Genomic DNA, 12,751 nt, shown 5'->3' on the forward strand with positions numbered 1-12,751 from the left:
ACTAACTTCTATAGATTCCCTTCCTACGTATCTTACCACTCTTAAGTATCTTTTAGCTCTCTCCAATCTTATGTTACTCTTATCTAATCTTTTACCTACAACCATCTCACATGTCGATTCAAGAAAATAGTACTTGTCATCTTCCTTAGTAAAAGCAATTGTAACTTTTTTTAACCTAGATATTGATTCTCTCCTTATAGGTATACAACTATTGCACCTTTTAACAATATAAGTACTCTTTATGATTTGTGTATTTTATTATATGAGGAAATTTCATCTTTGTATCTCAACTATTCATGATTTGTTTGTTATGTCACAATCACTTGATCCATCCCATCCATCACTATTCTTATTCTTCAAATGACACCTAAACAACCTAAACAAGAAAATTAAACATAACACCCAAAATACCATTTTTTCCAAGTTTGATATTAATAAAGATATTTGATACTTGAATTTGGACTATCCATGATTTATTTGTTTTGTCATAATCACATGATCAACCCCATCCATCGTTACTCTTATCCTTAAAAAATGACACCTAAACAACCTAAACAAGAAAATTAAACATAACAACTAAGATACCAAATTGTTTACAATTTGATACTTTTAAGAACCCTTCATCCTTAATGTAGACTATTCATAATTTTTTTTTTTGGCATAATCACTTGACCCACCCATCTAAATAAAAAATTAAACATCATAACTAAGATACCAAAACTTTTCCACTTTAATATTACACAAGGAAAAAAAAAATCTCAATCATCTAATCATAATAATCATCCAACAAAATTAACTCATTTCTAAAATTTTTGAGAAACAAAACCAGAACTTAATCTTCATGTTGCTTGTGATTAAGACTATAATGGCTTGGGAATAACAACAAGAAGCTTCTGGGATTGCTCCCAATTTAAAATTGAGAATGGCAAATAAATATATTTTTAATTTTGGGGAAGTGGAAGGCGGCCCAACCTGCAACTCATTTTGCCAACCGCTTTTTCAACAAGCATATCAAATTTCGTTATCGTGGGGCTCGTTTTTGTCAAATACTTCGTCTCTTACTAAATTTTCTGCGCACTATTCGTAAAATTCTTTGGTCTACGAGGGTAAATTTCAACGTCTACCGCCACTAGAGCTCGGGGATCAAAACTTGAAAGACCGCGCGTAAATCTTGAGGTAATTTTGAAAGCAAATTTTTTTACATGGGTTTCGAGGATTCCTGGGGGAGACCAGAGATCGAATCTCAAGACCAGCACGAGCGATTTCGAAGGGAACAAAGATCAACAGGTACGGTCAAAAACTGCCTCAACATTTGCAGTCCGAGACTCGACTGAATGCTTTTTAAAGTCGTATTTTTTCGATTGCCTGAGGACTGAAGTTCGAATCTCCAAGCGAACGGTCTTAAGAGAATGAGAAATATGGCTTTAAATTGTATGTGGTGTTGATCTCTAGATTAGAAGGCTATCGATTGAAATATGGGTTAGAATTTGAACTTTGGCTCCTTTTAAAAAAAATTCGAAGTTCGAATTTAGTGTCTTAAAAGGCCTCTTTGAAGTTGTAGAAATTTAGAAGCTGTGGAGGGATCGTTACGTTCTTTGCGAGTTGTGGTGAAAATTTCAACCCTTGAAGCTTAGAAATTGTAATATCGTTCAGAACTGGGATTAGGTTACTTAAAAGATTCAAAAGATAAAGCTTCTTTCAATTTGAAATTTCAGGCAGTATCACTCAAGTCATTGGAGACTGAATTTGTTATGTGAAGCTTTGAATGAGATTGAATGTTATAGTTCAAAAGCGCCTAGAATTTTTTAGGTTAAAAGATTGAAAAGTACGGCACAATTTCAAATTTGTCTGCATGATTGAATGATATAATTTAGAATTACTGAAATTAAGTCTTTTCCAAGTTGAAAGATGGTTTAGAAATCCTTTGAAGTTAAAAAATTGTTTGTCAAGTTCATCTATTCTAAACTTTGACGCTTTTCATTCATGGTAATTTGAATCGAGGACTGTAGAGAGGCCTGCCTTGAAATGAATTGAAGCGTAAAACCTGAATCCCATGACTGAGATTTGGTTGGAGACTGTTTAGTTTTAGGTCTAACTTTTGGGAATCATGCTTAAAGTTGATTAAAGATGGAGTATTCATTGCCTAATCAATCTGTTTGGAAGCTTGTGAAGGTTTCAAACTTGTGGTTTCATATTGCCTTCAAACTCTATAGCTAAAATCATAAGGTAAGCCTTTCAGAAAATTAAGGCTTGCAAGTCATGTTTCCATATTTACGTTGTTTTTAGGCTTTTTATGAATATCGGTTAATAAATTAAAGCAGTTTTAAGTTTATTGAAGCTTGTGGAGGGTGAGAACAGCACTTCAGGAATGCCTGATTCTGGACCTTAGAACGTCATAGTAAGCCATTTTAAGGATCAGATCTGAAAACATTTTTAGAAAAATATGAGCTGAGGGAAAATGTTAATCAATGTAACCTTTTCTGAAGCCAATGCACGCTTCAGAAGACCAAGTCACAGAAACTGGATGACAAGAGTTCACAATGCCATAGTTAAGACATTCAACTGATTAGGGGTCAAAATAAACACAATCTAAAGATTTCAAGTTTAGATCTCAAGTTTAGTAGTTTGAAGTTTTTTGTAAGAGCATATACCATGGCTGGAAATTGCTTTGAAGGTAAAGCCATAGGATACTTTGCTTGACATAATAGTCCAGCTCTGAGAAAATGGAAATCGTGAGAAGTTGATTTATTGTTCCCTGTTGATTGCTTTTAAGGTGTTGAAAATATCTGCCTTTTGCATGATGGATTGGTTGTACTTGTAACTTGAGTTAAAACCTAATGTCAAAATAAGCCTTAAGCCGGATGTTCAAATATCAAAGCTGATGAAAATAACAGTGCAGTGATAAATTTTTTATTTTACTATTTGCAGGGCTGGGGTGATAACTTGCTTAATAATTATGATAGCCTGCATCTGGCAATGTGCGCGGGATTCTTGTCCAATAACTCTCTGCAACCAAGCTTGAAAAGAACAGTCCTAATTAGTGTGGGTTAGTGTTTAGATCACTGATCTTAACTGGGTCAAGACTCAAAATTGTAAGTATGAAGGAGTCTGTTAAGGACACATATGGTGGTGAACATGCAGTTCTGGAGCTCCGTAGCTCAGATATAAGCCCGGTTAATCTCTTTGATTGCAGGAGGATGCCCAGCATTATGGAGAAGTCAACAAGTGGTAAAGATAGTAACAAAGACCTGTTGGATAGTGGTAAGTATGTTCGTTATACCAATGAGCAGGTGGAAGTGTTGGAACGAGCTTATAATGAATGCTCAAAGCCGAGTTCCGGTAGACGTTTGCAGCTTATCAGAGAGAATCCTATTCTTTCCAACATAGAACCCAAGCAGATTAAAGTTTGGTTTCAAAACAGGAGGTATGTTATGTGATGAATCTCTGAGCTCTTTGTTTTAGGCATGATAAACGTGTTAGGATTGTACAGAAAAGAAGGGCCCATAGAAGCATTCAAACTTTTATTTGTCCTGGGAATTCTCTATGTGAAGTCAGGAGTTAGAGTTTGCCATAAGCTTTTGCTGTATAATTAATTGCATATATGTAACAATGTTTCAAAAGGCTACACTTGTTGGTTCTGTTAAAAAATTATATTTTCGGTAGCTTTTATGTGAATGAATTCTTTAATCCAGAGATGGTTAGGTTAAACTAAATTTAACGCACTCAACTGAAGTTGCTTTTAGTTGCAGTCATCTAGGTATTATCCTTGAATTTGATGTAAGTACTCATAGCTCATTTCATGTACATGTACCAGGCTTTCATTCAATTGCATTTACGATGGTTCTTGTTCTTACCTGTTGGAATATTGAACTACTTATTATGATTGGAGTACAATTCTTCTAGTTGTCAAGTTCTGTAAGGCTTTCTAATATCAATCCAGATGGATCCCATGGAGATCTACATGAATCTCAGTGTTCTTCCCCCATTGGAACCCATTGATTCTAGAAAAAATGACCTGATCCTAACACTAAGGTTTAGGCTATGTAGATCGTAATGAATCTCAGGGTTCTTGCCCCACATAAACCCATTGATTCTAAAAAATTTACTAAAGCCTTACACTAAGGCCTAAACATAAGGAACATCACAACAAGATGATAATTTGAAGACATTAAGTTTATAGTTATTCACATTTTGGTATATCCCTTCCATGATGTTCAAAATTTCTATTTAACTGAATCGTTAGTGAATTTGTCAAAAGTATTAGATGTCTTACTTTTGGTATAGTGTGCATTACATATAGCTGACGTTTGATGTAATGTCCCCAAATTGGAGTTTACATGTTTTTACATATAAACAACAATTCCAACAAGCCATTAACAATTTTGAGAAATAGTGAACAAATACATCAGTTAGTAAGGAGATTAAGATAGGCATTATGACTAGATAGCTACCTTACAACCGTTGTAAATAAGTGTTGGTAGGAAACTCAAGAGGTCACTGTAAACTGCTCAGCTCAACTAAGCTTGAGAACACACGACATTCACATCATGGCAACTTGAAATTTTGATTGTAAGCAATGTCCATTAAGAAGATTGTATTTCGTACTTAGAAATTGATATCTATAAATGAACATAGGCAGATTGATGCACAAAGCATTAAATTATTAATTATTCATATCAAATTATAGATATATTATTCATTTTTCACATGGTTGATCTTTCGATTGTGGTTGAATGATTGATTGAATGAATTTCTTTGATTTGATGATTCGAGGTATTGGTAATTTATGATTAGGCAATTGTTAGATGATTACAAAGTGATGATATGATGAATGCTAACATGTTGATGGATGATGATTGAATGAATGTTGATTGATATGGTTATAATTGGCACTTGAATTGTATGGATTCTTGATCCCAAGATGAAGTAACGATTGAATGAATGTTGATTTGATATGGTGATACTTGGCATCTGAATTGTATGGTTTCTTAATCCCAAAATGAAGTGATGATTCATGTGGATTTGATGATTGTTTGTTTGATCTTGCTGATTGATTGTTTGGTTAATTTCTTGAGGGATGATGATTGATAAGTCCTCCTTCAATACTTGGAATGAAATCTCCTTTATACTTTATTGGTGAAAGGGTCACTACCTTTCATAAGAATTGAGCTGCCACTTTTCATTGTTGCATTTGAGAATAATATATTATTCCACAAATAAATCTCACTTGGATGTCTTACTCCAATGAATCCTTTTCCCCTTTATATTCTCCAATACGAGGGAGAGTCACACCTCTCCATCATGTCTACCCCTTTGCAATGGTCACAACCTTTATCAATTACCATCCTTCAGCATTTCTAGCTTTCAAAAGAGTCACCATCTTTCATAATCACCGCCTTTTGAGACAGTCACAACCCTCTGTCATTTCTACCCCTAGTGAGAGTCACAACCTATACAACCCTTTCATAGAGTCATAACCCTTTGTCATTGCTGCCCTTTGAAAGAGTCAGCTCCATATTTTCTTCCTATTCCTTTTAGCATTAATCCTTCTTTAATTCCTTTGCACCATATTTTCTTCCTTCCTCCATATCTCCTTTCAAATGAACTCTCCTCCCTTTTATATCTTATGTTGAGGGAGTCCCAACTCTTCATGGCATGCCTCTTGACTTTTCATTAAACTCCATTAACTTGTAATTATATTATATAATATTTTATTATTTGTTTACTTTTAATATTTTGATATTATTATTATTTATTATTAACTTCTATTTCAGAATGGGGACATCATAGTGTTGGCATTCCGGGATCACTGCAAATGTACTAAGCACTGCCATTACGCTATGTGTTTCTCAAATGACAGAGTCCCGTTTGTATTTGTAAGAGGAATAAACCAAGAGAAGAGACATGTCCCTTCATTAGCATAATTAATATAATGTCATGTCAACCTTAATTATAGTTGTATATATATATATCTATATATATGATTGTCATTATATTAACATCTCTTTGATCTCATAAGTTTATCCTACTAAAGCTACCAAAACATCAACACTCCCTCTTATCTAGGAAGGATAAGCACATGACACATATTACACCATTGGTAATATTAGGTATGACAAATTTTAAAGATATATTTGATCAGAAGATATCCACCATTTTGATATCACATTTGATATCATAAGTATTGGTCTTCCAGAACACGCGATATTCACCAATTCCTCATCAAGGTTTGATATCACATCTGATATCAAGAGTATTGATCTCCCAAAATATCAATGATCTTCACTAAGTACTCAAAATAAAGTTTGATATCACATTTGATATCAAGAGTATTGGCCTACCAGAATATCAATGTTATTCACCAAGTACTCAAAAGGTTGTGATATCACATCTAATATCAAGATTATTGGCCTCCCAGAATATCAATGATATTCACCAAGTACTCAAAAGGTTTTGATATCACATTTGATATCAAGAGTATTGGCCTCCCAGAATGTTGAGATGCAAGACATTCACCATATACTCAATTTGTTTGATCTCATAATACAAGTTATTGTAAGATTGTCACCTTACAATTTCTTTTGCAAATACAAGTGACATCATTTGGAAGTCGTCTCTTCCTCACTATATACATAGGGGGTAGGCCCATTAAAATCATTTAGTCACACATGGAATTTCAAATTCCCTCTGAATATCAATCATCTGAGATCCTCATCCAATGATGCTTCTGATGGAGAGTCATACTCCCTCTGAATTCGATATCAATTTCCCTTTTCTATGCAAGAACTTTCTCAGAGGAAAATATCAAGGCAAATAGCTCTTATAGTACATAAATAAGAATGCTAACATTCATTAAGATGTTAGTAATTTAACTCATTCCTGTTACTAACAACATAAATGATTATAACAGAACTCTCTTTATTTTATATTTTCAATAACATAATACTTAATGATGTATAGAAGTCAAATATAACTATACATCATCTTTACCTTTTATATTCTCATAATGAATTTCTTTATGTTTAACAAACATAAATTCGAATCATCAAATATAAATTTTGAATGAATGTATATATATAAAATTATAAATACATATATACAAGTCTCTCTCTCTCTCTCTCTCTCTCTATATATATATATATATATATAAAACTATCATATTTCACAATATTCTAAATAAGGAACATTATTGAATGTACATATTTATAACTATAACATATCATATGCTATAGAAACAAATATATAATAAAATCTCAAAAATCATATCTTTATACATATACCTTAAGTTTCGATGCTTGATGCCTCTTTAGGGTTAAGACTTTGTCCTCTTTAGTAGTTTTATTGGTGGATATGATGATCCCACTCAGAGGTATCCACATGAACACCCTTACCAATGTGGCATGTGAACTCCTATAAAACATATCTCTCGCAGTTTAATACGTCATACCTAAAATGATTGCCTTATCAAATTCCACGTTGTAGGTGAATTTATTATTTTTCTAATTCCAAACCATATGCAGTCATGTCTTTGATCCATCGATTCATGAGTTGATCGTCGTTCAAGGGACATTCCTTCCCTTGCAATCCTTGTTCTTTGATCCCCTCTTGATTAGGTTGTTTTGCTCGTAGATGTGTAGAATTTTGTGTTGTAAACCATTTGGTGATGGAAATTTTACTCAAGAAAGTTTAGATGCAATTATGTATTGCAGTTTAGATGCAATTATGTATTGCATTCTAATGGTACTCCCATTAATGGATCACCACTTTGAAATCAATATTGCTATTTTTTTTTTAATATCTTTTCGGTGACATGGATAATTTATTTGATCACATTTTATATCAAAGGCGAGTCGATAATTCGTGGAATGATCTTGACATTGTTTAAATGAGATGCAGTCATTTTTCCTTTTGTAATCCGCAGTAGCTGATGTGATAATGTTTATCATTTTGTGCGTTGACTATAAGAATGTTAGGTGTCTGCATAAACCCAACTATCCCTCGTCTCTAGTTGGGGTGGTTTAATATGTGTTATGATGCCTCTCTAATTTTTATGTGTTCCTTTTTGTCGTCTCCAAAAGGATTACATCGCCCATAATATAAATCTATTTTAAGAAAGTCACCTTTCTCTCAGACTCTGGATACTTCCACGACTTAGACTGCAGCTAGATAGATTATTACTTATGAATGTTGTGCTGAATTAAGGAGGCTCTCGTGTATATACTCACTAAGTTGATGGAAGTAGGAGATGCCTATTAATTTTTTAATATCAAATGCTCCCATTCTAGAAATCATTTCAATCTCATTGTTCTCATGTAGTGTCTGCCGCTATGTTCTCCCTATTCTCCTTGTTTCGCTGCTTTGAATGAGAACTTACTCACACGGTTTGCATCCATGGGTATTTCTCCATAATAAATCTCGTCTCTTTTTTTACTTTTATTTGCTTTGTACTCCTTTCCTACATTTGTAACTTGGCTTTGATACCATGTTGGAATTCTGGGATTGCTGCAAATGTATTGACCATTGCCATTATGGTATGTATTTTTCAAATGGCAGAGTTATGGTTGTAGTTGTAAGAGGAATAAACCGAGAGAAGAGACATGTCCCTTCATTGGACATGTCTATTTATCAACGTAATTAATATAATGTAATGACAACCTTATATATATATATATGAATTATTGTCATTATATTAATATCTCTTTGATCTCACAAGTTTATCCTACTAAAGCTACCAAAACATCAACACATAGTACCCCCTTTCCAAAATGCTTGTCCTCAAGCAATGCTAGTTTTATCCAAATCTTTCAATGTGAGTAGCTTCTGTTGGACAACTCTCATATTAACTCAACTTGCAAATATAAACCAAGATATGCTTTTGTCTTTGTTTCCAATTGGTGTGCCTGATGCTGGGGCATTTCGGGTTCTTTTGCAATCTTGCATCAACCAAAAAATTCCTGTTTGTTGTTCTTGTTTACTCTTCCTGGAAAAGTCCTTGTTGTTTGTGTTCTTTCTTTCCATGTAGTTGTTTACCTGATGAGGACCTATCGTGGATTATCCTCCCTATGTTCGCGAAACTTCGTATGATCTCGTTGAAGAGTTATCTTTCTCTTTGCTTGAAGCATGCTTATTTCTTGGCATATTAAGTAACATGTGGTTATTTGCTTCTGTGAGGTTTTTGTGATATCTAAGGCTTTCCGCGGCCTTGGGGATCTGTTCTTGGATCACGTGTGGAGCTATCTTTGTCCCCCAGATTTTAATTTGCATAAATGCTTGGTTTCTGATTTCTCCTTTGGGGCAGGACCTATATTTTGCAATAAATTGCTTTACAGGCTGACTTGTGGTATTGCTGACTATATATTTGAGATCTAGGATTAGAGTAGGTAGCATTGAGGATATTAGAAGAAGATAACATAAATTTGGCTCTATAAGCTCGAGCTTCTAAGCTCACAGATTGTACTTCAGTTGTCTATGGCTGCAACTAGGTAGGCCTCATGCTTGGCATGTTGTAAGAAGATTGTCTCATCATATCTGCATTTAGAATTAATATATATCTTCTGGTTTCTTCCATATTGTGTTGGCTTCCATGTGTTACTCTAGCAAGGATTTTGGTGAATGTTCTTTGGTTCATTTCCCCATCCTTCCTTGTGTTAGTGCCGCAATAATACTCTACAATGTGAGCGCAAGTTTATAGTAAGACAAGGATTGGAAGCATGATATAGGATAAATATTAAGATAATATCATATACTTTCTATAATAGTCAACTACTTGTCTATAGTCTGTCTTTCAATCTAGATAGGAATGTTTCCTATCCCGTCTCTTTTGTCTTCAGTCCAAATAGGAATGTTTCCTATCGTGTCTCTAGTTTTGTTTCTAATTTCATCTTCAGTCTACATTGTTTCTTTTAGAAACAATGTCCTTGTAATTCTTTATAAGGAACACATTTGTTCCTCTGTTAATCAATCAATCATCCGAAAATCCGTTAATCTGCCAACTCTTCTTGAATCTTGTAACATGGTATCAGAGCTATTACTTAAATTTTTTCGAAAAAATTTATAATTTCTTCGAAAAAATTTATAATTTCTTCGTGAAATTATTTGTTTAAATTTTTTCAAAATTATTTCTGTTGAATTTCTCTAAAACCTGCTTAGGGTTTTCGGCCTAGAGAAATTCTTGAACTCGGGTCTGCCTTTGTTTGTTCAGCACACTCTAGCCCCATTCGTCCATGCACATCGATCCTTGAAGAAAAATCTGCCATTTTTTATCAAGAAATCTGAAGTTTTTTCAAGCTTTTTTCAGCTAGGGCCTTTTTTTTCCGAAACCCTAATTTTTGGGGTCGAAAAAATATTTTGTTTGCAGATTCTTGGTGGGTTTTTCGAGAACTCAACTGGGTTGTCGTCCATTTTTTCTGGGTGCCTCGATTTTTGTGTCTCGATTTTCGAGCCAGCGGATCCAAAAAACGACAGCAGATTCCTTTTGGGTTTTTCGAGCTCTCTTCTGGGTCATTCTCTGATTCTTTTGGGTCTTCCGTATTTTTGCTTCGAAGAACGTGCATTCAGAGATTTTCATTGAAAAACGTACCATGGCATCTCTGACAAATATTCTGCTCGAACATAATTCCAAATTCAATGGTCGCAATTATGGAACCTAGAAGCAACGCATCATCGCAATCTTCAAATATCGCAACACCGCTCAACTTGTTCTGGGTGTTACGCAGCGTCCGACTTCTCTGGGTCCTGATCAAGGCGAAGCTGCATTTTTTGCCTTCTGAATTTGTTTCTGTTTTTCATGGGTTTGTTGATTTTCTCCTCAAAAATCATTTCAAGTTGTCTGTAATACGCAAGGTTGTGTGAGATTCTGGGTTTGTTGATTTTCTCCTCAAAAATCATTTCAAGTTGTCTGTAATACGCAAGGTTGTGTGAGATTCTGGGTTTGTTGATTTTCTCCTCAAAAATCATTTCAAGTTGTTTGTAATACGCAAGGTTGTGTGAGATTCTGGGTTTGTTGATTTTCTCCTCAAAAATCATTTCAAGTTGTCTGTAATACGCAAGGTTGCGTGAGATTCTGAGTTTTACCCTTTTTTCCACAAAAACGAAGTTTTGTAATTGCAACTTATTTTGAGTCATAGCACTCTTCTGGCAAAGCTTCTTGGTTTCAGCATTTTGTAGATCCAGGGAGGGTCTCAGTTATCACAGAATGTTCCGACATCCGTACGTTGACCATTAAGGGAGGGTATTAAGATAATATCTTATACTTTCTATAATAGTCAACTACTTGTCTATAGTCTGTCTTTCAATCTAGATAGGAATGTTTCTTATCCCGTCTCTTTTGTCTTCAGTCCAGATAGGAATGTTTCCTATCCTGTCTCTAGTTTTGTTTCTAATTTCATCTTCAGTCTACATTGTTTCTTTTAGAAACAATGAATTACAAGGAACACATTTGTTCCTCTGTTAATCAATCAATCATCCGAAAATCCGTTAATCTGCCAACTCTTCTTGAATCTTGTAACAATAAATGCATATCTTGCCATTGTCACTTAGTTATTGTCATATATCTGTACCGAGTTAATAGATCCTTCTTTCGTGACTATAATGCATCCATTGATTTATCTTTGCCTTGCAGGTTGTTAGGATCAATGCTTTGATATCACTTGTGATGTCCACAAATCAAAGTTTACTTGTTTTTACACAAACAACTCCAACAATAACAATCTAAGGTAAACTTCGTTAGCCATTAACAATTTTGAGAAATAGTGAATAAGGAGATTAAGATAGGCATTATGACTAGCTAACTATCTCATAGTCAATAATAAATTAGTTTGGATAGGAAACTGAAAGGGGCACTACTAAACTGCCCAGCCCAACTAAGCCTAAGAGCATGTAACATTCACACTATGACAGCTTGTCCCTTATCCCACAAGCAGAAGGAACATTCAACTATGACCAGTTCCATCCCTTGGAGTGATCAATTCGCCTCCTGGCCCACAAGAGGTGGGGATGTCCAACTATGACCAATTCCAACCCTTGCGGTAGTTTAGTTAGTTTGGGGGAGCTGGTACACCACTTCTGCCTAATTTGCTTCGTCCATCTTTACATTTGATTGATGATGGGATAAATACATATTTTTGCACACACACCCACACACACACACACACATACGTATACACACGTTTTTACATAAATATGTATGGATATATAAATATATATTTATGCATACATATATATCTATATATATGTACACCCCCACACACACACACACACATATATATATATATATATATATATATACATATATTATGCAGAAATATAGCATATGTAACAATCTTATTGTAAGCAATATCCATATAAGCAGATTGTATTTAGTACCTAGAAATCAGTATCTATAAATGATCATAGGCAGATTGATTGCATAAAGTATTAATCTTCCTACCAAATCACTGATATAATATTCAATTCACACTTGGTTGATTGTTTGAATGTTGTTGAATGATTGATATTTGTATGAATGATTGATTGATTGAATGAATTCTTTCAATTTGATGATTTAAGGTATTGGCGAGTTGATTAGATGATTGAAAAGTCACAATATGATGAATCCTACTTTGACATATTGATTGATGATGAGTGAATGCTGATTTGAAATAGTGATGCTTGATTGCTGAATTGTATTTTTTCTTGATCCTGAGATGAAGTGATGATTGATGTGAATTTGATGGTTGTTTGCTTGATCTTTTTGATTGATTGTTTTCTTAAT

The 12,751-nt window shown here is 34.2% G+C and overlaps 1 protein-coding gene across 8 annotated transcripts in view; it reads left to right on the forward strand.

Moving 5' to 3' along the window:
• The first annotated feature begins 867 nt into the window (after window positions 1-867).
• LOC149528815 (homeobox-leucine zipper protein ATHB-15-like) overlaps window positions 868-12,751 on the forward strand; it is a 109,630-nt gene continuing 97,746 nt past the window's right edge. For 2 of the 8 annotated variants that reach the window (XM_089809108.1, XM_089809110.1), the window contains exons 1-3: window positions 1,330-1,607; window positions 2,929-3,092; window positions 3,194-3,424. In XM_089809108.1, the coding sequence (XP_089665234.1) occupies window positions 3,198-3,424 (227 nt within the window). In that variant the 5' untranslated portion in view covers window positions 1,330-1,607; window positions 2,929-3,092; window positions 3,194-3,197. Of the gene's footprint in view, window positions 1,288-1,324; window positions 1,608-2,928; window positions 3,425-12,751 lie in introns of those variants that run through there. The other 6 variants (XM_089809102.1, XM_089809105.1, XM_089809109.1 and 3 more) reach the window with 5 other exon arrangements.

The sequence above is a fragment of the Cupressus sempervirens genome, chromosome 11 (genome assembly GCF_028749045.1).
Source record: "Cupressus sempervirens isolate cs-2001-9-10 chromosome 11, ASM2874904v1, whole genome shotgun sequence".
Lineage (NCBI taxonomy): Eukaryota > Viridiplantae > Streptophyta > Pinopsida > Cupressales > Cupressaceae > Cupressus > Cupressus sempervirens.